Raw genomic sequence first — 23,552 nt, forward strand, 5'->3', positions numbered from 1 at the left:
GGTTTTTTAGGCTGTAGTCTTTATAGGAGCAAATCTCTAGGTCTTTTCTCCTTTGGAGAGGCTGGTGAGTTTGAACTGTCTACCTTCCAGTGAACAGCCGAGCAAGCACTTAATCATTGTATCACCAGGGTGCCTTAGTTGAGCCTATAAAAACCAAAACCAAACCCACTGCCATTGAATCAATTCTGAATCATAGTGACCCCAATTGGACTTCCAAGGCCATAAGTCTTTACAGAATAGTTTGTTCCATCTTCTATCTGCAGAGTGCTGGTAGATTTGAACTGCCAACCTACTGGTTAGCAGTCAAATGCCTTAGGCACTGCACCACCAGAGTTCCTTAGCTTAGGCTATAACAGAAGGGAAATGATTCAACACGGAAAGTAAATATACATAGGAATTATTGAATCTTCCAAAGGGATATGCAGAGCTGACTAAAGTTTCCTCTCTTGCCACTGTATCCTTCAGCCCTCTACGAGCAATCCTGTGAGGTGTACAGGCACCAAGGGAACATGACCGGTTTCTTCTACATTGATGTGGATGGCAGTGGACCCCTGGGACCGCTCCAAGTGTACTGCAATATCACTGGTAAGAGTGCAGAATTCCAACTCATGCTTAACCTACCCACTTGGTGATACACAGTAAAAGGAATTCCATTAGGGAAGGAAAGGAACACCTATGTGGAAAAAAAATTAACAAACAAACTTCTGGATAAAAACTGTACTTTTGTAGATAATAGGAATTAGCAGATAGGTTATTTTCATGAGACAAAAAACATTATCAAATATTTTCTCTGGGACTTGCTAAGAGCATTTTCTCTCTTCTGTAGATAAAACAAACATAGAGAAAAAGACAAACAAAAGTAAAAATCAATAGAAAGCCCTGACTCAAGATGTAAGAAGCCATGATTTGTGTCTGGTTCTGACTGCTGTGTGACTGGGGTGAATCTTTGAACATCCGTTCTTCATCCATGAAATGGGAATAACAGTTTCTATCTCCTGGATTTGTGAAGAGGGAAGTGGTTGATCAGTGGAAGTTTTGTAGGAAAACATGGTCCTTACCCCCTGTCATAAAGAGCCAATGATCACTACAGGTTGAAGAGAGAAAGCAAAAGGTTTATTGAGTATTAATACCCAAGGAGACAGTAAGAATCATTTCTCCAACATGCCTGTCTCCCTGAGCTGAGGAATGGTTAGAGTTCTTAAAGGGATTTGAGCTGAGGGGTTAGGGGAGATTTGGGGAATGCTGATAATGTTTTAGTCCCATCATGGGATGAGTCATAGTTATCTTGTGTCCTTTAACCTCTTCTTCTGGTCAAACTAAAAAAAAAAAAAAAAAAAAAAAAAAAAACCTCACTGATGTGGAGATGATTTGACTCGTAGCCACCCCTCCATGGGTTTCCAAGGCAGTACCTCTACAGAAGTAGATTGCCCCATCTTCCTTCCAAGGAGTGGCTAGTGGGTTTGAACCACCAGCCTCCTGGTTAGCAGTCAAATGTTATGCCACCAGACTCATGTCCTTGGTCAGGAGAAGTGTTTATCAAGTTCCTCACACCTGCCTAGAGAGATTAACTCTACAGAAGCTGGGAGGAGTATGGGAGTGAGCACCATCAGGCCTCTCGGTCAGCCAGGGATGTCTCCTTTGTTCCTTTATCTTGGTTGCTCCAAGGCTCGGTGTCTTTTTTCTCAGAGTCATCATGTTGTAGGCTGTGGTTTTCAGCTGAAACTAGCTGGGAGAGGAGGTTATAATTCAAAGAATACATAATTGGGAATAGCAATCTAAAGAACTCAGTGTCCATAAAAAGGGTTTGGCTATTCTGTTTACTTGAAAGAATGTGATGGGGGTGGGAAGCAGCAAGTTAGTCACTATGATTAAAGTCCACTTTAGTGATGCCTACTAGCCTGTGGAAATTTCAAAGTTTTCATGAGGGACCCTTTCAGCCTTCCATTTCAGCCTTCTTCTGTAGAATCCCACCTTCCCTGCAAAAGACTTGCATTCAACTCCTGGCCAATGCACTTCAGATACAGCCACAACACATCTGTCAGTAAAACCTTGAGTTGTTGTGATACTGGGCAAACTCAGCAGACCATCTAGACTAAGACAAACTGGAAAGAAAGGCCCAGTGTTTTAGTTCTGAAAACAAGCCAATACATACTCTACAGATTACAAAAGACAGACCTGCAACCAATCACAGGTACAGTGCAGGACTGGGAAGCATTCTGTTCCGTTGTGCACAGTGTCCCCATGAATTGGGGGCTGACTCAATAGCACCCGGAAATAATAGTGTTGTAGAAATTAAATGTAATCATCTGTATTGGAGCAACTCGTCCATGTTCATTATTCAGTAGATGCCTATTGTCTTAGGGTTTGTTTGCTAGAGCAGCAAAACCAGTGAAGCATGTACAGGTATACCTGGGATATATTACAGGTTCAGTTCCAGACCACCACAATAAAGTGAATAGTGCAATAAGGAGAATCATATGATTTTGTTTGCTTTTTTTTATTTCCCAGTACATGTGCAAGTTATATTTAGACTGTACTACAGTCTACTAAGCATGCAATAACATTATGAAAAAGCTTGAAGTATTATAAGAATTACCAAAATGTGACATCCATGAAATGAGCACATACTGTTGGAAAAATAGTGCCATTAGACTTTTTCAAGTCAGAGTTGCCACAATCCTTCAATTTGTGAAAAATGCTGTATCTCTGAAGTTCATCAGTATGTGCTTCAAGGAAACAGGCACAGTTACAATGTAACCAAACAATATGGCAGACCACTAATTCAAGTCCAGATGAAGTCTCAAGATCAGCAGGGCATGGCAGGCTATTGAACAATGACTTGGCTACATGCAGGGTTCAAGAGTGCCAAAAGGCTGGAGACCAACCCCAAAGCTTCTCTTTATATAAAGGAAGCAGACCACATTCCTAAATCAGCTAATCAGCTGCTCATACCAGATTCTGCCATGGAGTTGACTGTCAGTTCTTATCATGGAGAATAGCTATCTCCAGCTGCCCAGCCACTCAACCAGGCCTAACCAAGTTGACAACAACCTTAACTGCCATAACTAGATACATATATATGTGTTCTTATTGTTAGGTGCCAACTTATGGCGATCCTATGTGTAACAGAACGAAACACTTCCCGGTCCTACACCAACCACCCTCACAATCCTTCCTGTGGTTGAGTTCATCATTGCAGCCACTGTGTCAATCCATCTCATGGAGGCTCTTCCTCTCTTTTTCTGATCCTCTACTTTACCAAGTATGATATACTCGTCCAGGGATTGGTTCTTTCTGACATCCCAACCAAAGTACATGAGACAAAGTGTCATCATCTTCAGTACTAAGGAGAATTCTAGCTGTACAGAACCTGTACAGACAGATTTGTTCCTTTTGCTTCCAATCCATGGTATTTTCAGTATTCTTTCTCAACACAATTTAAATGCATCAATTCTTCTTTGTTCTTCCTTATTCATTCTCCAGCTTTCCCATGATTATGAGGCAATTGAAAATACAATAGCATGTGCGAGGTGCATCTTAGTTTCAAAGTGACATCTTAGTTCTTTAACACTTTATAAAGAAATCTTTTGCAGTAAATTTGCCCAGTGCAGTACATTGTCTGATTCATTGACTACTGCTTCCATGGGCATTTTTTGTGGATCCAAGTAAAATTAAATCCATGACAACTTCAATCTTTTCTCTGTTTATTATGGTATTGTTTATTGGTCCGGTTTTGAGGATTTTTTTTCTTTTTAATGTTGAGGTTGAGGTGTAGTCCATACTGAAGACTGAAGTCTTTAATCTTCATCAGTATGTGCTTCAAGTCTTTGTCACTATCACCAACCAAGGTTGTGTCATCTCCATATCACTGATTATTGAGTCTTCCTCCAATCCTGATGCTGTGTTCTTCTTCATGTAGTCCAGCTTCTTGGATTGTTTGTTTAGCATACAAATTAAATAAATATAGTGAAAGGATACAACGCTGATATTGACCTTTCCTAATTTTAAACCACACAGTATCCCCTTGTTCTGTTTGAACAACTGCCTCTTGGTCTGTGTACAGGTTTCTCATGAGCACAATGAAGTGTTCTGTAATTCCCATTCTTCACAATGTTATTTGTAATTTGTTGTGATTCACATAGTCGAATGCCTTTGCATAGCCAAGAAAATATAGGTAAACATTTTTCTGGTATTCCTTACTTTCAGCCAAGATCCATCTGACATCAGCAATGATATTCATTCCACATCATCTTCTGATCAGGCTTGAATTCCTGGCAACTCCCTATTAATATACTGATGCAAACATTTTTTAATAATATTCAGCAAAATTTTACTTGTGTGTGATATTAATGATACAGTTCAATAATTCCAGCATTCTGTTGGATCACCTTTCTTTGCAGTAGGCACAAATATGGATCTCTTCCAGTTGGTTGGTAACTCTCTTCCAAATTTCTTGTATAAACAAGTTAGCCCTTCCAGCATTGAATTATTTTGTTGAAACATCTCAATGGGCATTCCATCAATTTCTGGAACCTTGTTTTTCACCAATTCCTCCAGTGTAGCTTGGACTTCTTCCTTCAGTACCATCTGTTCTTGATCATATGCTATCTCCTGAAATGTTTGAACATTGACAGACTCTTTTTGGGATAGTGACTCTGTGTGTTCCTTACATCTTATTTTGATGCTTCCTTCATTATACAATATTTTGCCTATGTTGTTGTTGTTCTTGTTTTTATGTGCCGTCAGGTAGGACCCGACTCATAGCGACCCCTCCTTTGGTTTCCGAAGCAGTATCACTATGGAAGTAGATTGCCCAACCTTCCTTCCTAGGAGAGGCTGTTGGGTTTGAACCAACAGCCTTCTGGTTAGTAGTCAAGTGCCTTAGGCACTACGCTACCAGAGCTCCTATTTTGCGTATAGAATCCTTCAATACTGCAATTTGAAGCTTGAATTTTTTCTTCAGTTCTTTCAGCTTGAGATATACCAAATGTGTTCTCCCCTTTCAGTTTTCTGATTTCTGGTCTTTGCACATTTCGTTATAATACTTTGTTTATCTTCTCATGCTGCCCTTTGAAATCTTTACTTCAGCTATTTTATTTCATAATTTCTTCGTTTGCTCTAGCTACTCTTCATTCAAAAGAAAGTTTTCAGAGTCTCTCTGAGATCAGTTTTGGTCTTTTCTTCCTTTTGCTTTCTTCACGTATGATGTTCTTGATGCCATCCCACAAATTTTCTGCTCTTTGGTCTCTAGTGTTCAATGTGTCAAATCTCTTCTTCAGATAGTCTGTACATTTAGGTGAGATATAATCAAGGTGGTATTTTCGCCCTAGAAGATTTGTTTTAATTATCTTCAGTTTCAATTTAAATTTTCATCTGAGCTGTTGCATAAGGCTGTCTGTTCCACAGTCAGCTTCTAGCCTTGTTCTGACTGATATTATTGAGCTTCTCCATTACCTCTTTCCATATATGTAGTCAATTTGAATTCTTTGTGTTCCCTCTGGCAATGTTAATGTATATATTCACTCTTTATGTTGTTGAAAAACTGAATTTGCAATCAATAAGTCCTTAGTCTTGCTAAATTCTATCATATATTCTCCAGAATTATTTATTTCACCAAAGCCATATTTTCCAACTACCAACGCTGCTTCTTCATTTACAAATTTTGCATTCCAATTACCAGAAATTATCAAAGCATCTTGATTGGATGTTTGGTCAATTTTAGGCTGCAGAAGTTGGTAAAAATCTTCAGTTTCTTCATTTTGGCTTTAGTGGTTGGTGTATAAATTTGAATTATAGTTATATTAACTTGTCTTCCTAACTCATAGCATCATACTTCAGTATGGATTTTGGAATGTTCTTTTTGACCATTGCAGTGTGGTAAATTACTTAGTGTGGCTTTTCTACCCATAAGTCTTTGTAAACTCTGAGGTGGAATTTGCCATGAGCAACTGAGGAGCTCCTGATTGCTAAAGTTGTCCACCTGGGGTATTTCTGTTGGGAGTGGCACAAAACAATGTTCTGGGAAGTTCTCGCTCTCTCTCAGGTGCTTAGAATTCTGATGTTATGATTTGTTTGTTTGGCCACTCTGCTGGGCTCAAAAGGAGGCCTCCTAGAGGCAGAACTCTCTCTTACTGATGGCTGAGGAAGGATGCACTGCTGAGAGACACATGCTGCTGGGAAAGAGATATGCATTGCTGAGAAAGACACCAAGGGACACACATTGCTGGGAGAGAGACTGTGAGAGAGTGTTGGCTGAGAGACTGTGGGCTGGGAGAGAAACTGAGCTTTTTTCCTGAACTTGAATTGTAGCCTGGTTCTTCCCTAATAAACACCATAATCTGTGAGTTCTGTGTGGCCACTGCTGTGAATTATTGAACCCAGGAGAGAGGTTGTGGGTGCTTTGGGAGGAACAGTTGGTGAGAGGGCTAGAGGGAGGCAGCATGTCTGGCCTTGCAGTAATAGGCCTTGGCCTACTGATGGTGATTCTGTCTTCCTCTTGTGGGGTTAGAGGAGATCAGAACATGTGGCCTCCCTGCATTTTTAGCAACCATGCATGCAAAGTCATTCCTCTTCAATTTGTCATTCCCAGTATAGAAAACCAAGTTTTTGTCTGATTCAAAATGGCCAATGCTAGTCCATTTCAACTCACTAATAACTAGGATGTCTATCTTCATGAGTTCCATCCATTTCATTTTTGACATCTTCCAGTTCCTAGGTTCATATTTCCTGGATCTATACTTTGTACCTTCCATGTTAAAATTATTAATGACTGTGTTCAGCTATTTCTTCTTATTTTGAGGCATGCTTCATCAGCTAATGAAGGTCCTGAAAGCTTTAGTCCATCCACATCTTTCTGGTCCACTCTACTTTGACTGTCCCCAGTCATATTTTAAGTACCTGCAAATGTGAGAGGGTCATCTTCTGGCACTGTATCAGACAATGTGTCACTACTATGCACAATGTTTCCCAGTAATATATCAGACAGTGTTTCACTGCTATTCATAAAGTTTTCAGTGACCAGTTTTTCAGAGGTGTATGGCCCTGTCTTTCTCCCCAGTATGTCTTAGTCTGGAAGCTTCTCTAAAACCTTTCACCATGCGTGACCTTATTGGTATCTGATTTCAGATACTGGTGGCATAGCCTCCAACAACACTGCAATAACATAAGCCAACTTAGTATGACAAATTGACAGATGGGTGGTAGAATATTCATGTATACACACTTATAACAAAACACAAAAATAATATTCATAATAGTTACAGTCTTTGTTTCTGCAATTGGACAACCTTTCCACTATTCATTGTGTTTTCCCTTTGCCCTCAGCAAGCACTTTAGCTACCCATGGTCTTTGCCTGATGGGATGACCCAAACCTTCATTCCTGAAGGGTCTGGGCCATTAGTTCCCATGTTGTAATTGGACTGATGTAGTTTCCATTGACTTTAATCAGAGAACAGGTATTACTGAGATACCCCAAGGAAACTACCATATTCTAAACATACTATTCTTAACCTCTATTATGTAAGATCAATCCAATTCCCCCTTGGTAATCAGGATCAATCATGTCAACCAATATGGTCACTTCCTCCTTTTTCTGTTGATTCAGACACATGAGGAGTTCAAAGTGGCTCAGTGGCATTTGTAACTTCCAATTCAATGGAATCTCTGTTGTGTTTCCTGGTAGGAACATTCATATTTTAAAACTAAGATGTCTAGAAGCACAGAGCATAGGATCATGGGGACAGGAAGCAAAAATTTTTCAAGTGGATCACTAGAGATAATTGTGTCATGCCACACCCATTTTCGCTCCTTGATTGGTAGGCCTGTGAATCCTGCGTATATGAGAAAAAGCATGTATATTGTGTACTGGTTTAGATTACATACAGCCGACTGGAAAATATTACCACAGCCCTGCAAAATATTTCCACCTAGTTGACATCATAATTGTGTCTTTAAGAGGCCATTCCATTATTAAATCAAGCCAGCAGCTTCAGGATGATGGATAATATGATAATACCAGTGAATTTCATGAACATGGGCACAGTGCCACATTTCATTGGCATTGAAGTGAGGTTTTTTTTTTTTGTTTGTTTGTTTTTTTATCTGAGACAATGCTGTATAGGATACTACAGTGGTGGATAATGCATTATGTAATTCCCTGGATGGTTGTTTTGGCAGAACCATTGCATGCAAGGAAGACAAATCTGTCCAGAGTAATTGTCTATGCCAGTAAGAAAAAAACATTGCTCTTTCCACGATGGAAGTAGTCCAATGTAATCAACCCAACACCAGGTTGCCAGCTGATCAGAAATGGTTGCATATTGGGGACTCAGTGTTGGTCTCTGCTGCTGGCAGATTGAGCACTCAGCAATGGCTGTGACCAGGTTGACTTTGGTGAGAACAAGTCCCTTATGATGAGACCATAACATTCATCCCTACCATCATGATCATTTTGTTAATGAGCCTCTTGGGCAATGACAGCAGTACTGGGGAAAGAAGCTGACTGGTGTCCACAGATTGTATCATTCATCCACTTGATTGTTAGAATCCTCCTTTGCCAAGATCACTTTGTAGTGAGCATTCATGTGAGACACAAATAATAATAATAATAATAATAATTATTATTATTATTTTGACTAATTCAGAAATGTCTATCCACATATTTTTCCACATAACCCCTTGTCACCAATTTTCCCAGAATGTTCCTTACAAGTTCTTGACCATTCAGTGACACCATTCATTATAACCCATGAATCAGTATAAAATTGCAAATCTGACCATTTCTCCTTCCAAGAAAAGTAAACAGCAAAGTTGCCCTGCTAATGTTCTGCTCTCTGGAAGGATTTCCTTTCACTACTCTCCTGCAAGGAAGTCCAAAAAAAAGGCCTTCAGCACTACTACCTGTCCACTGTCAAGTGGTGCCTGCATATCATGCAGTACCACTTGTAAAGCAGGAATGAATTTTCTCTTCCTCAGTCACCTGATCATACAGGACTCCTCAAGAGCCATAGTTGCATACTGGTAGAGGGAAGGTAATATTATAGAAGTGGAGACCATGGACATTTGAGTCAATTCCTCTTGTAACATAGTTTTGCTTTCTTATCCTACTCAAGCTCAATCTGTTTGTACCATTTCCATTTAATGATGGAGTGCTGTTGAGCATGTCAAATTTTATGACTCTGAAAGATGTGAAAATACCCTGTTCATGATAGAGAGCTCAGGCCACATGGTAACTGGGTGATTGATGAATAAGTATTCATTCTCTACTAAGACCCAGAAACAAACTAGAAGATGATTCTTAAAAGAAAACAGTTATCTGCAGTGGATAGCAGGGTTTTTCTCCAAGATTCACCAGTAGAGCCTAACAAAGACTTCAAACAGCATCTCTATCTGATACTGACACTTTAAACACTATCACAGCCACCAGATCATATGCTCTAAGTGGCAGAGCAGCTTGCACAGCAGGCTGGCCCTATTTCAGAGCATTCTCTTTTTCTGGGTTTCACACAAAACTAGCAGCTTTTTTAGTTACTTGATAAATAAGCTGTGAAATCACACCCAAATGAGAAATATGTTGTCTCCAAAACCCAATGAGCCCACCATACATTGTGCTTTCTTTTTTAGTTGTTGTTGTTGTTGTTTTTGTTATGTGCTGTTGAATCAGACCCAACTCATTGCGACTCCTCCTTGGGTTTCCGAGGCAGTATCACTACAGAAGTAGATTGCTCCATCTTCCTTCCGAGGAGTGGCTGGTGGGTTTGAACTGCCAGCCTTAGGCACTATGCTACCAGAGCTCCCTTTTTAGTTGTAGGAGGGGCCAAATGCAAAAACATACTCTTCACCTTAGAAGGAATTTTTCAAGGTGCCCCACACTACTGAACCCTAGAAATTTCATGGCAAGATGGAAGATGCCTGAATTTTTGTTAATTTCTCTCCCTCAAGCATGCAAATATCTCACCAATAGGTCCAGACTCATTCATACTTCCTCATTACTAGTTACAATTAACATGTCATCAGTATAGTGGATCACTGTCATGTTCTGTAGAAAGGAAAGGTGATCAAGGTCCTTTGCAGGTTAAATTACAACATAGTGCTGGGGAGTTGATATATTTCTGAGGTAGGACAGTGGAAGTATATTGCTAGCCTTGCCAGCTGAAGGGAAACTGCTTCTGATCTTCTTTTAGAACAGGCATGGAGAAAAAGGCATTGGTCAGATCAATAATTACATACCAGGTACCAGGAGATGTATTACTTTGCTCAAGCAATGAAATCACACCTGGAACAACAGCTGCAATTGAAGTCACCACTTGGTTAAGTTTATAATAATCCACTGTCACTCCCCAAGATCCTTTATTTATTTATTTATTTTGATAGTGGCAAGTAGTTTTTTTGTTTAATTATTATATTTTGTTGTGGTTTAGGTGAAAGTTTACAGAATAAATTCATTTTCCACACACCAGTTCTTAGATGTTTTCCATCATGACATTGATTGCAATCCCCATACTGTAACAGCTCTCTTCCCACTTCCTCCCTGTAGTTACTTTTTGTCTGTTTCCTTCTTTCTTATGCATCCCTGCCCACTGATCTATCGCCTTATGCATATGCTGCTTTTCTGACCTCCCATTAGTGACAGTTCTAAGGAGTGTGCCTGCCTAGTGTAAATATTCACCTTTTATGCCTGTCTATTCTTTGGCTGGAATCCACTGGAGTGAGTTCAATTCCAGGCCTCAAGTGTGACTAACAGCCATAGCCTTGGGAGTTTCACCAGTCTCTATCAGACCAGTAATCCTTTTTTTTTTAAAAATTATTTTGAGGTGTCCCCCCCCCCATTTTTCTCTCACTCTATCCAGGATCTCCTGCACTGATCTCTTTCCAAGTGGTTGAGAGTGGTAGCCAGGCACCATCTAGTTCTTCTGGTCTCAGAAGAAAGTAGGCTGAGATTCATATGGTCTACTAGTTCCTTGGAGTAATTATTTCCATGTGTCTTTGGTTTTCTTCATTCTTCTTTGCTCCACATGAGCAGAAATCAATATTGCATCTACAGGGCCACTTGTAAGCTTTTAAGATCCCTGTTGCTACTCAATAAATTGGGATGTAGAATAATGTTTTGGTATGGTGTTATGCCAGTTGAGCTTGATGTCCCCTATGACCGTAATTTCAAGCCCAGTAACCCAACAACTCACTCCCACAGGGTGGCTGGCTATGGAAAAGAAGTTATCATAACTTTACCCCCGTTAATTCTTTTTATATGGACTTTTTTTTTTTTTTTTAATTGCAATTTGGGTGAAAATTTACAGAGCAAATTCATTTTCCATACAGCAGTTCACATAAACTTTGTCTCATGACATTGACTACAATTTACCATAATGCAACAGCTCCCTTCCCACTTCCTCCCAATAATTACCTCTTCCATGTGTCCATCTCTCCATGCACTCCTGCCCCCTGAGCTGTCTCCCTGTGCATAAACAGCCCTTCTTTCTCCCATGATTGTTCTCTCCAAGGAGTGTATCTACTTCAGGTAAATGTTCAACTCATATGCCTGTATATGGACATTCTTATATCACAAACAAATATATATGTAGGAATATCATCTGCCAAACTTATATATGGTTATGGGTATATTCACTTTTGCCTAGATGTACCTGATCATTCAGCCTGTCTACCTATGTATCTACTTGTAGATTAATGTTTGTTATTACTGATAATGCAGTATTGTGTATGTAAAAGAATTTATCTTTGTTGTCTGTGCCTCTTGTGCACCTCTTTGTGTCTTTCTTTTCCAAAGTGTCATTGTGTTGGTCACTTTTGGCATTTTGCCTTTCCCTTCACCCAAATCAATATTTGTCTTTTACCTATCTAGCAATTTTCCCAACCCTCCTGTTCCATTCCTGGTAACCAACAAAGAAAATTTCCTTCCATATATAAACGATTCCTTTACTTTATACAATAGTGGATCCATTTGTTTGTTGCATAGGCCAAATAGGTAGGTTGAATTGGGATGTAGTAGGAATCACCATCCCTGCATCCTTCAAGTCCCTAAATCTCTACAGTTCCTCCAGGAATGTGGTGCTGTTTTTGGTTTACTATTTTTTCTAGGTAGAGGCCACCTACCTAGAATTCTCCACCATAATATCCCTTATTCCATCTGTCAGAGATCCAATATGGTAGTTCTGCCAGTTGCTGAATATGTCTGTTCTAATGATGCTTTCTGGAACAGGAAAACTGACTACAAGATGGCTGGAGACACACTAGACCCAATGAGAAATGACCTAAGCCCAAACTCCACTGATAATCTGTCTTCCATATGCCTCTATTCTGCTTGATGGGCCACAGTGATATTTTGTGTCTCCTGGAATTAGTGTTAGTTCAGAGACAGTGTCCAGTAATCCCTGAAAAGTTTGATTAGTTCCTTTTCCCTATAGCACAATCACTCTCATAAATGACCATAGATCCCTTTGAGAAAGGCTGGGAAAGAGTAGCAGTATAAATTTTTGTCATTGTAGTGCAATCCTTCCTCAATGGGACCTGGCCTCTCCTTCATTCAAGGGGTTGTGAGTCTGAAAACTGGCTCAAGTCAGGAAATTGGTTGAGGAATCATGACTCAATTCTTGTGATTAAAATTAACCTTCTATTCATGTGACCTAGAATTGTTCTACTTGTACAGATCAAGTGAATATTGAGTAGAATTTACATCTAGGCTCACCATGAATAAGTAGCAAATACCATAAGTCCATGTGAATCAGACTATTCAGATTCCTTCTTTGACTCTTCTATCCATTACAGAAACCACATAAACCTTGGTTTTGGTGATTAAGTGCTGTCACTTGGCCTCTGCCACTGCAGGATCCAATCAAAACCATACTTGTTAGGTGTCATAATTCAGTTAGAGCAGTTCCTCCAGTAAAAGCTGATCTATATAAAATTGCCTTCATGACAATCATCAAGGATGATTACAATTGTGGTGAAAAGTGTGTCCCCTGGGTACTCCTTGGGTGAGTCTGTGGATAAAACCTGATAAATCCACTCTAACTTGCCAATATCTCTAAGCTTTTCACACCTTCATATAAAGCATTCCAAGGAAGTTCAGGCATTTTAACTTGATTTACTCTAGGCCACTGCTTAATCCATTCTTCAGCCAACTAACAAAATGTCAGATCCTTTTCTACCCTCTTGAACAGAAGCATTGAATGTAGAATCTGTGCTTAGTGGGCATGTGTCAATAAGCTCAGACTCGATACAACTTTATCCTTGCACCCTTGTGTTCTTGTTATTAGATGCCATCAAGTAAGTTCCAACTCAGCGATCCTCTGTACAGCAGAAGGAAATACTGCCCGGTCATGCACCAGCCTTACAATCCCATCATGAGCCCATCATTATAGCCACTGTGTCAATCTATCTTGTTGATGGCCTTTCCTGTTTTAATTGACCCTCCACTTTACAAAGCATGATATCCTTCTCCAGGGAATGGTCCCTTCTGACAACATGACCAAAGTAGGTGAGATGAAGTCTGGCCATTCTCACTTCCAAGGAGCATTCTGGCTATCCTTTCTCAATGACAGATTTGTTCCTTCTGGTAGTGCATGGTACTTTCAGTATTCTTCACCAACACCACAATTCAAAAGTATCAATTCTTCTTTCGTCTTCCCTATTCATCGTTCTGCTCTCACATGCATATGAGGCAATTGAAAATACCTTGGTTTGGGGAAGGCACACCTTACTCTTCAAAGAGACACCTTTGCTCTTTAGCACTTTAAAGAGGTCTTTTGCAGCAGATTTTCCCAATGCAATATATCCTCTGATTTCTTGACTGCTGCTTCCATTAGTGTTGACTGTGGATCAAATATGAAATCTTCAACAACTTCAATCATTTCTCCATTTACCATGCTTATTGGTCCAATTATGAAGATTCTCATTTTCTTTATGTTGTGTAATCCATATAGCAGACTGTAGTCTTTAATCTTCCTCAGTAAGTGGTACAAGTCATCTTCACTTTCAGCAAGCAAGGTTGTGTCATCTTCATATCACACATTGTTAATTATTTTTTCTCCAAACCTGATGCCATTTTCTTCCTCATGTAGTCCGGCTTCTCAGATTATTTGCTCAGTATAGAGACCAAATAAGTATGGTGACAGGTAACTTCCATAAATGTAAGCTGTATTCAGAAGAGGATGTGAAATGAGGGATATCATAGCTGATGTCAGATGGATCTTGGTTGAAAGTAAAAACTATCAGAAATATTTTTTTGGTTGGGAGCTCTGTGATGTAGTGCCTAAGATATTGCACTGCTAACCAGAAAGCTGGCAGTACAAACCCACCAGCTACTCCTCATGCGGAAGATTGGACAATCAACTTCCGTAGAGATACTGCCTCAGAAGCCCAAGGAGGAGTTGCTATGAGTTGGATGCAACTCCAAAGTGAGTTTTTTGTTTGTTTTATTGACTATGCACCAGCATTCAACCATGTGTATCATAACAAATTATGGATAACAATGAGAAGAATGGGAATTCCAGAACACTTAATTATGCTCGTGAAGAACCTGTACCTAGACCAGAGGCTGTTGTTTGAACAGAACAAGGGAATACTGCATGGTTTGAAAGCAGGAAGGTAATGTACCATTATACCACACCCTTAATAGCCATTCCCACACATATTCACCAAGTTTCTATTTATATGTTTTTTAAAAATCAAGCAGTGTTTTGCATGATAGTGTACTTTGTACTTCACCCCTTGGGGCTCACCAGGAATTCAGTTTAGTTATAGATCTAGAAGCAAAAATAGATGGTAGGGGTCCTGAGGATAGTCAAAAATATCTTAAAAGACATCTGCCTCAGGTGATGATCCAGGCAATGTTCCAGGCTCCATTCCAGGTGTTATCTTAAACAAGGATTCAGATGGGGATGAAAGAGATGATGATTTCACTAGAAAGGGTGGCTTATCAAAGTAATCACTTCAAATGGGAGTGAGATGGTTGGTTCTGTTGGCAAAAGTGGTTAAACAGAATTTAAGGGCTCAATGCCCCCAGCTTCCTAATTATCTGCCCGTATGTTCCCATCTTACGTTTTAGGATTCTATTTCTTCCCAATCACTCTAACGTGAGACATCATTCAAAGTTGAGAATTTAATTGGCATTGTAATTCAGCCACTCTTAGGATAAGACTCTGAATTTGGAATTCTGCCATATCAGCTCTGTTACTACAAGAAATAAACCTTTCTTTCAGGGCACAGGTGACAACTGTCAAGTCTTTAACATGGTGCTTTAATTGTGACTCTGAAACGCTCAGTTTATACCATTCTTTCACCGTTTTGTCTTGTGAAAGCAAGACCAAGCAACCAGCCTCCCTATACTTTTCAGTTTGACAGATATGTTGAAAGATATCAAACACACAAGTACAAGAGCCTTGTTTTTCACACGTATTTGATACAGTCATGGGGATATTTTACATATTTCTACTCCTATGTTATACCATGTATTAGCAGTGCCCTCTTTGCTACTGGAATTAGTCATTGCTTTAAAATTTAGCCAAACTTGAGAACAAATTAAAAACAAAAAATCATCTCAAGATTGTCTTCCTCTAACAGCAATTGTGGCATTAAATTTCTTAGGATGGGTTATCCAGGGAAGCAGAACCAGTGAAGTGTATATATAAATATTTATGGACAGATTTATTTCAAGGAAATGGCTTGTGCAGTTGTGGAAGCTGACAATTCCAAAAGCCATGGGTCAAGAATAGAGTTGGAGAACTCTCCTGATTCATGTGTTGATGAACCCAAAATCTGCAAGTCAGGAAGCAGGCTGTTGGCTCATGGGGTTTCAGGAGTTGGCAAATCTAAAATCTGCAGTTCAGGTCTCAGGCTGCTAGCCCACAACATTACAGGAGCAGCACATCCAATATCTTCAGGTCAAACAGCAAATTGAAGGCTGCTCGTTTCCCAAGAACTAGAAGTAAAAGGATGATGAGATGGGTATAGGATGGAGTGAGAGAGACAGACAGAGAGACAAATAGAGAGAGAGTGAAAACTTTGCCAGACATTCATTTATATCATGAATATAGGCTACACCCCCAAGAAAATTCCTCTTCCAACTGGTTTAGATGCTTACATTAGATCAAAAAATTAGAGGAGATACATAGTATCTTTAAAAACAACTGAAATTTATAACATAACCAAGTTGATGGATAACAATAGCCATCACACCTAATGTTAAAAATAATAAAAACCCAATGAAATGTGAAACAGATTATTCTACATGTATTCTAGGAAGAACAAATGACCCAAAGAAGCTAGATACAATGTGGTTTATAAAGAGATGAAGAAGGAGAAAAATAGAAGATCAACCAATGGGTAATCTTAATTAAATCCTGACTTCCTCCTTTTAGTGAGATCCTGTTATAAGATGGTCTCAGGCATTTCACATAGCCATATATTTATTTTTTAAAAAAATTTTATTGTGATTTGGATGAAAGTTTACAGAGCAAATTTATTTTCCATACAACAGTTTATACACATTTTGTTTCATGACATTGACTGCAATTCCCTACAATGTGACAGATCTTTTCCCACTTCCTCCCAGTAGTTACTTCTTCCCTGTGTCCTTCCCTCCCATGCTTTCCTGCCCCCCAAGCTATCTCCCTGTGTAAACACTGTCCTTCTGTTCACCTACAATTGATCACTCCAAGTCATGTCTACCTGATGTGAATGTTCACCCCATATGCCTGTCTATTGTTTGGCTGGAAGCCACAGGAGTGAGTTCAATTCCAGACCTGAAGGGCAACTAGGGGCCATAGTCTTAGAGGTCTCACCAGGTTCTATCAGACCAGCAAACCTGGACTTTTTTTCTCATCATTTTGAGTTTTGTTGCACATTGTTTTCCCACTCTGTCCAGGATCTCCTGCACCAATTTCCCTCTGAGTGGTTGACTGTGGTAGCTGGGCACCATCTATTTCTTCTGGTCTCATGGTCATATGGACTGAGGATCTCATGATCTATCACTCCCTTGGACTAATTTTTTCCACTGGTCTTTGGTTTTCTTCATTCTTCTTTGCTCTGGACAAGGAGAGAACTATAGTTGCATGTAGATGGCCACTTGCAAGATTTTAAGACCCTAGAGGAGCTCTGGTATCATAGTGGCTAAAGCACTTGACTGCTAACCAGAAGGCTGGTGGTTCAAACCCACCAGCCACTCCTCGGAAGGAAGGTTGGGCAATCCTACTTCCATCGTGATACTGCCTTGGAAACCCAAGGAGGGGTCGCAATGAGTCGGGTTTGACTCGACGGCACATAACAACAACAACAACAGTCACTACTCAGAAGCTCTGGTAGCATAGTGCCTAAAGCACTTGACTGCTAACCAGAAGGCTAGTGGTTCAAACCCACCAGCTACTCCTTGGAAGGAAGATGGGGCAATCTACTTTCGTAATGATACTGCCTCAGAAACACAAGAAGGGGTTGCTATGAGTTGGGTCCAACTCAACGGCACATAACAACAACAACAACAACAGTCACTACTCACCAAAGTAGGATGTGTTGTTGTTGTTATGTGCCATTGAGTTGGTCCCCAACCTTCCTTCTAAGGAGTGGCTGGTGGGTTTGAACCGCCAGCCTTCTGGTTAGCAGTTAAGTGTTTTAGCCACTACGCTACCAGAGCTCCTAAAGTAGGATGTAGAACAATGTTTTTGTGTAGTATATTATGCCAACTGAGCTTGGTGTTCCCTGTGACCATGGTCCCAAACCCACATGTCAAACTACTCACTCCCTCAAGGTGGCTGGCTGTGACCAATAAGCCACCACAACCTTGTCCCTTGTCAGCTCTACTATACACCCGGATATTCTTATAGCACATACAAATACACATGCAGAAACATCATCTGCCAACCCTTTACATGGTCTTGGGCACACTCTCCCCTGCCTGGACAAACCTAATCATTCAGCCTGCCCATTCTTCTATTCACCCGTAGATCAGTGCTTGTCGTCACTGGCAATGCAGTACTGTACATGCAAAAGGATTCGTTGTTGTTTTCTCTAACTCCCATATACTTCTCTTTGTCTTCTTTTTCCTCAATGCCACTGTCCACATCTTTTGAATTCAAATTTAGTAATTATAGCTTCCAACAGAGGAAAAAAAAAAAAAAAACCCAGTGCCTTCATATCAATTCCAATTCATTGCAACCCCAAGGCAATAAATCTTTATGGAATTTGATTGCCCCATCTTCCTTTCTCAGAGAAGCAGGTGGGTTTGAACTGCCAAACTCTGGTTAACAGTCAAATGTTTCAGGCGCTGAGGCACAACAGGAAAGAAAGGCTTTGCAATTTAAGGTGAAAAAAAAGGTGCTAGTGGATTGATTTTGATCAGGAATTTCTTTAAAGTGAATATTTTGTTTTGTGGGGAAGAAAACCCCAAAATCAAAGCAAGATATCTGCTGTCAGTTTCTCTGTTTGACAGTAACAATAAGGCAAGCAGTTTCTCTTTTCCTGGCAATCTCATGATATCTTGAAACTTCTTTGTAATGTGTGAAGGGCATAGTAAGGGTCAATTCTTATGTGATTTTAGAAAAAGCATAAGTTCACTAATTTACTCTGAAATATGTTTCTATAAAACCAAAACCTGATGTATTATTTAAAAAAAAATTGTTTATTATTTTAAAAATAGCTCTGTGAGCACGTTTTCTAATAGAAGCATCATTAAATAACATATACAAATTTTTATTCTTCTTGTCTTAAACACTGATCTTTAGATACCATAGACTCCTATAATAAGGCAGATAATTCATTTGATAACCCAAACCTAAACCCATTGCCATTGTGTCAATTCCAACTTATAGTATCCCTGTAGGACAGGATAGAACTGCCCCAAGGGTGTAAATCTTTACAGAAGCTGACTGCTTCCTATTTCTCCTACAGAGTGGCTGATAAATTCAAACTCTCATCCTTTCTGTGAGCAGCCAATGTGCTCTAACCACCGCACCACCCAAACTCCTTTTGATTTGATAGGACACTATTAATAGTGTAATAAAGTGGACCATGGAAGAAAATGAGGAACGTAAAAAGAGAGGAAAGGAGAATGAAGAGAAGAAATGGACAGAAAGAATGGATGAGGAAGAAGGAAGACTTATTCTGCCTATAACTCATTTTTATAAACACAGTATTGTGTTCTCTGCACTTCTCAGTAGCCTCACCATGAGGAAACATAAATGGGACTGGGGGTAAGGGACTTTATTTTCCCCCATTTTTCTGTACTTCATGCCATCATAGTTCCATATCTTAACATAAGGGGGTAGGGCTAGGTAACCTGACAGTTCTTCTTCATTTAGAATTTTCTGAGAGATTATTTGAGGTACAGCAGAAATGGTGATGTTTCTCTGAAAAGTCCACAGAAAACAAAACAAAAACACAATTGTCATGGAGTCTATTCCAACTCAGAGAGACAAAGTAGAACTGTGTTCGATAAGGTTTTCAAGGCTGGACCTTGAGCAAATAAGCTTAGAAGCTGGAATATATGAACAAGAATGTGATATCAGGATTGGAGGAACATTTTTTAGCAACTTGCAATATGCAGATGACACAACCGTGCTTTCTGAAAGTGAAGATGAATTGAAGAAAATACTGCAGCATAAAGAAAACTAAAATCCTCATAAATGGAGCAAAAAGAGACATCCTGATAAATGGAGAAAAGATTGAAATTTTCAGATGTGGTAGTTAAGGTTGTGTGTCAACTTGGCTGGGTTGTCATTTTGAGTGGCTTGGCAGTGGGATGTAGTTATTCCCCATGATGAGATTGGACCTGGTATAATCACCCCTATGGTGAAATCTGCTCTGAGCAGTTAATCAGTTGAAGAGGCGTTGCCTTTGGGGTGTGGCCTGCTTCTAGAATATATGGGAAAGATCCTGCACTTGTCATGTCATCATCTCCGGTTCCTGGACTTGAACCAGTGACTTGCTGAGTTGCTTGCTTATCTTGGAATTCTTGCCTTCACAGTCCATGAGCCAACATTCTGCCATTTTGTCTGCTGAGCTTGGATTCATCAGCTTCAGCAACCAGCAGCCTGCTATGCTGCCTGCCAATCTTGAGTTCATCAGCCCCTGCAGCTGTGAGTCTGGAGAATCCTCCAACTTGCTACAGTAGGCCTGGAAGGCAGAGCTGAAGCCCAAAGTTGACGGGCATCCACCCAGAATTCAGAGAGAGAAATTCTACCCATTGAGCTGGCACTCTGAACTTGGACTTCTAGCCTAGTATTCCCCTAAAGCTGGCACTCTGAATTCAGACTTCTAGCCCCCTAAACTGTAAAAGAGTACATTTCTGTTTGTTAAAACTGTCTAGCCACTTGTGGTATCTCTGCTATAGCAGCATGAAGATCTAAGACAACAAGGGCTTCATTTACTTGGATACACAATCAATGCCTATTGAAGTAGGAGTCAAAAAATCAAATGACGTATAGCACTGGGAAAATATGCTGCAAAAGATTTCTTTAAAATGTTAAAGAACAAAGATGTTACTTTGAAGACTAAGGTGCACCTTACCCAAGCTACAATATTTTTAATAGCCTCATATGTATGTGAAAGCTGGACAATGAATAAGAAAGGATTGATGCATTTGTGTGAAGAATGTTGAAAATACCATGGAATTCCAGAAAAATGGACATATATGTCTTGGAATAAATGCAGCCAGAATGCTCCTTTGAAATGAGAATGGCCAGACTTCATCACAAGTACTTTGGTCATGTAGTCAGAAGAGACCAGTTCCTGAAGAAGCATAGCCTGTTTGGTAATGTAGAGGATTAGTGGAAAAGGGGAAAGGAGAAGAACCTCAATGAGATGGACTGACACAGTGGCTGCAAGGATGGGGCTCAAGAATAACCAACATTGTGAGACTGGCAGAGGACTTGGCATTGTTTTATCCTGTTGTACATAAGGTTACTATGGTTTGGAACTAACTCTGTAGCACCTAATAACAACAATATAATTTTGTGCATATCAGGAATTATATAAAGTATAACTCCTGTCTTCTTCACAGGCTAATAATGGAGACCAGCACAGGAACAATTAAAGTATAACCTAAGTGCAATGATAGGGTGGGGACCTAAAGTGGGCACCAGACTTAGCACAGTGGGAATAAAGGGGGCATTGAGCAGGCAGGCAATGCCTCTAAGATGTAGATAGAGAGTAGAATGTAAATAATAAGAACTAATAGAAGAAGAGGTACTCTGGTGGCATAGTGCTTAAGACATTTGAGTACTAACCAGAAGGCTAGTGGTTCAAACCCACCAGCCATTCCTCGGAAGGAAGATTGGGCAATCTACAACCATTGTGATACTGCCTTGGAAACCCAAGGAGGAGTCCCTATGAGTCAGATCTGACTTGACCGCAGTGAGTAATATGAGTCAAGGAAGGTGCTCTTTCAGTCAGGGTGAATGGCAAGGACTAAATTCTGGGTGGCAAGACAGACCAGGCCCTAAAGGCTGGACATTTGTGGGGGCCACCAAATTCTGGCAGGTCTCACTAAGCTGAGTTAACAGATTAGAATACCTAAAATCTGGAAATGAATAGAAAATAAAAGAATCATTTTCATGAATCAGGGCAAAAATAAGCTGTTGAAGTTTCATAATCTGAATTGTAGTTTCCCAGTAAGGAAATCTGACATTCCAGTTCCAGGGAAAAGAAGAATTGGTCTTATCATAAAAAAATTTCCTGAGCAGGTTTTCAGCATGTAGCTGGCCCAGAACACAATATGAACACCATTCTAAGCACCATCATCACCATTATTCGTGTGCTATTGTATTGTTCCTGCATCTTGAGGACAGTGGGCCTATCATAGTTCAAGCAGAAGACAGATGTTTTGCTCAAATGGGGGACTATTTACAAAGATGTGAGCACATATAGGAAAAAAAGGGGGTGGGGCTTAGCCACAGAGTGAGTGATGGAGGGGTTTTTCCCACCTCAGAGCCTGAAGATGTGAATGCAGGCCATGTTAACAGAGTAAGGAAGAGAGAAGCAGGTGGAGAAGCTGTGACCTGAGAGAAGTTGTGACTGCTGTGAGGATCAACCAACTCAAGGGATCTCCAAGGGAAAGAGCTTGAGAATGCATATTTTGATTTCTCTCTCTCCTTGCTCTTTCCAATTTCCTGCCTATGTTCCCTATCCATCAAACACAACAAGAAGCCAGAAGACAAGAACAGTTAATGATTGAATACTTTTATTCAGCCTCCTGAGCACAGAGAAAGCTGGAAAACAGTGAAAAGCAGATCTAATGGCAAATGGAAGGCATCCATCTTAGCCTGTTTAAGGGATTGTCCAAAGAATTCTTGGGAAATAATTATGGGAATTCATCAAGGATCAAGGATTAAGGATAGGGTTAGAAGCACAGGTATGTATGACATCTACATACTTTTCAAATAAATGAAGCAAGCACTTGTTCATTAGATTGCAACCTTACCCAGATTAAGCCTCAATTTACAGGTTAAATGGAGGGAGAGGAGTAATATTAGTATAGACTCAAGAAGCACACAGTGAATAAGAGACTAGAAAACTAACTGTTACAAGTTATGATGCAGTCACTCAGTTTGTGTAACTCAAGAACAAGCAAACAACCAAGAGAAACTATGATATCAATTCAGTATAATATGTAGTTAAGAGGGACATCAAGACCTAAGCTGCCACCTCAGGGCCTCATTGGAAACATTTCCTGTGGAATGTGGATCTTTTCAGCCAATGAGGTTGTCATGTTGTGATCATCTTTGACTGAGTTTATCTAAATGGTTAAGTAAAAAATAGTGTATTTCAGAAGACAAGAACTCCATTTTGGAATTGGGGAATTCAGAATTGGGTTGCTGAATGAAAATACTTGAGAAGTAGTCCTGCAGGATGAATGTGATGCTATCAGGAGGTGAGGGAGTCTTGGGTACTGGGAACAATGTAATGCAAGGACAGGAGTGAAACAAGAACAGACATAATAAATAGTTGAAATGAGAGAGCATTTGAGGTATAGGAAGAGGAAACTGTCCATGATAAAAGAGGAAAATGGGACTTCTCAGTGTTAATCACCTTCATGGGGTTTCCTCAAGTTGGTTTGGGTTACACTAATTTTTGTTTCCATCTTATTTTCTGTATATTTCCACTATGATACTGACCACATTGTATTATATCCTTCAGTGTTTACTTGTGTATTCCTTCTGTGAGCTCCTCAAAGGAAATCAGGAAGCAAGTGTGATTGATCTCAGGATTTAGTTTTACACCCTCTCTAATGACTCCACTGTAAATTAAGCTCTGAGAAATCCCTGCTAAAGTGAAGATTGATGCATAACTTTTTTTCTTTGTTTTCCTTTCCCACTCCCTATAATTTATCTTAGACTAAGGCCCTGTTTCATTAAATCAATAATAATTTGGAAACATGGATACTGCCTTGATGTTATTCTCAACTGAGCTGGAGTTCTTCTATGAGTCCAAGTGGAAAGAAGGTCCATTGGTCCCCTTTGCCTCCATGTCTTTCATTGCTGCACAGCCTCTTAGCTAGAATTTAAACTTCGAAGTGACCCTAAAATGTGTGTTCCTCCCACAAGTCGGT

The 23,552-nt window shown here is 39.9% G+C and overlaps 1 protein-coding gene across 1 annotated transcript in view; it reads left to right on the forward strand.

Moving 5' to 3' along the window:
- The window catches only part of CNTNAP5 (contactin associated protein family member 5), a 1,495,600-nt gene that overhangs the window by 871,107 nt on the left and 600,941 nt on the right, over nt 1–23,552 (forward strand). Inside the window, exon 12 of the mRNA XM_042780525.1 lies at nt 466–585. Coding sequence (XP_042636459.1) covers nt 466–585 — 120 coding nt within the window. The remainder of the gene's footprint in view (nt 1–465; nt 586–23,552) is intronic.

This window comes from Orycteropus afer, unplaced genomic scaffold (genome assembly GCF_000298275.1).
Source record: "Orycteropus afer afer isolate SDZICR_OR568_19922 unplaced genomic scaffold, OryAfe1.0 scaffold00004, whole genome shotgun sequence".
In the NCBI taxonomy this organism is placed as follows: domain Eukaryota; kingdom Metazoa; phylum Chordata; class Mammalia; order Tubulidentata; family Orycteropodidae; genus Orycteropus; species Orycteropus afer.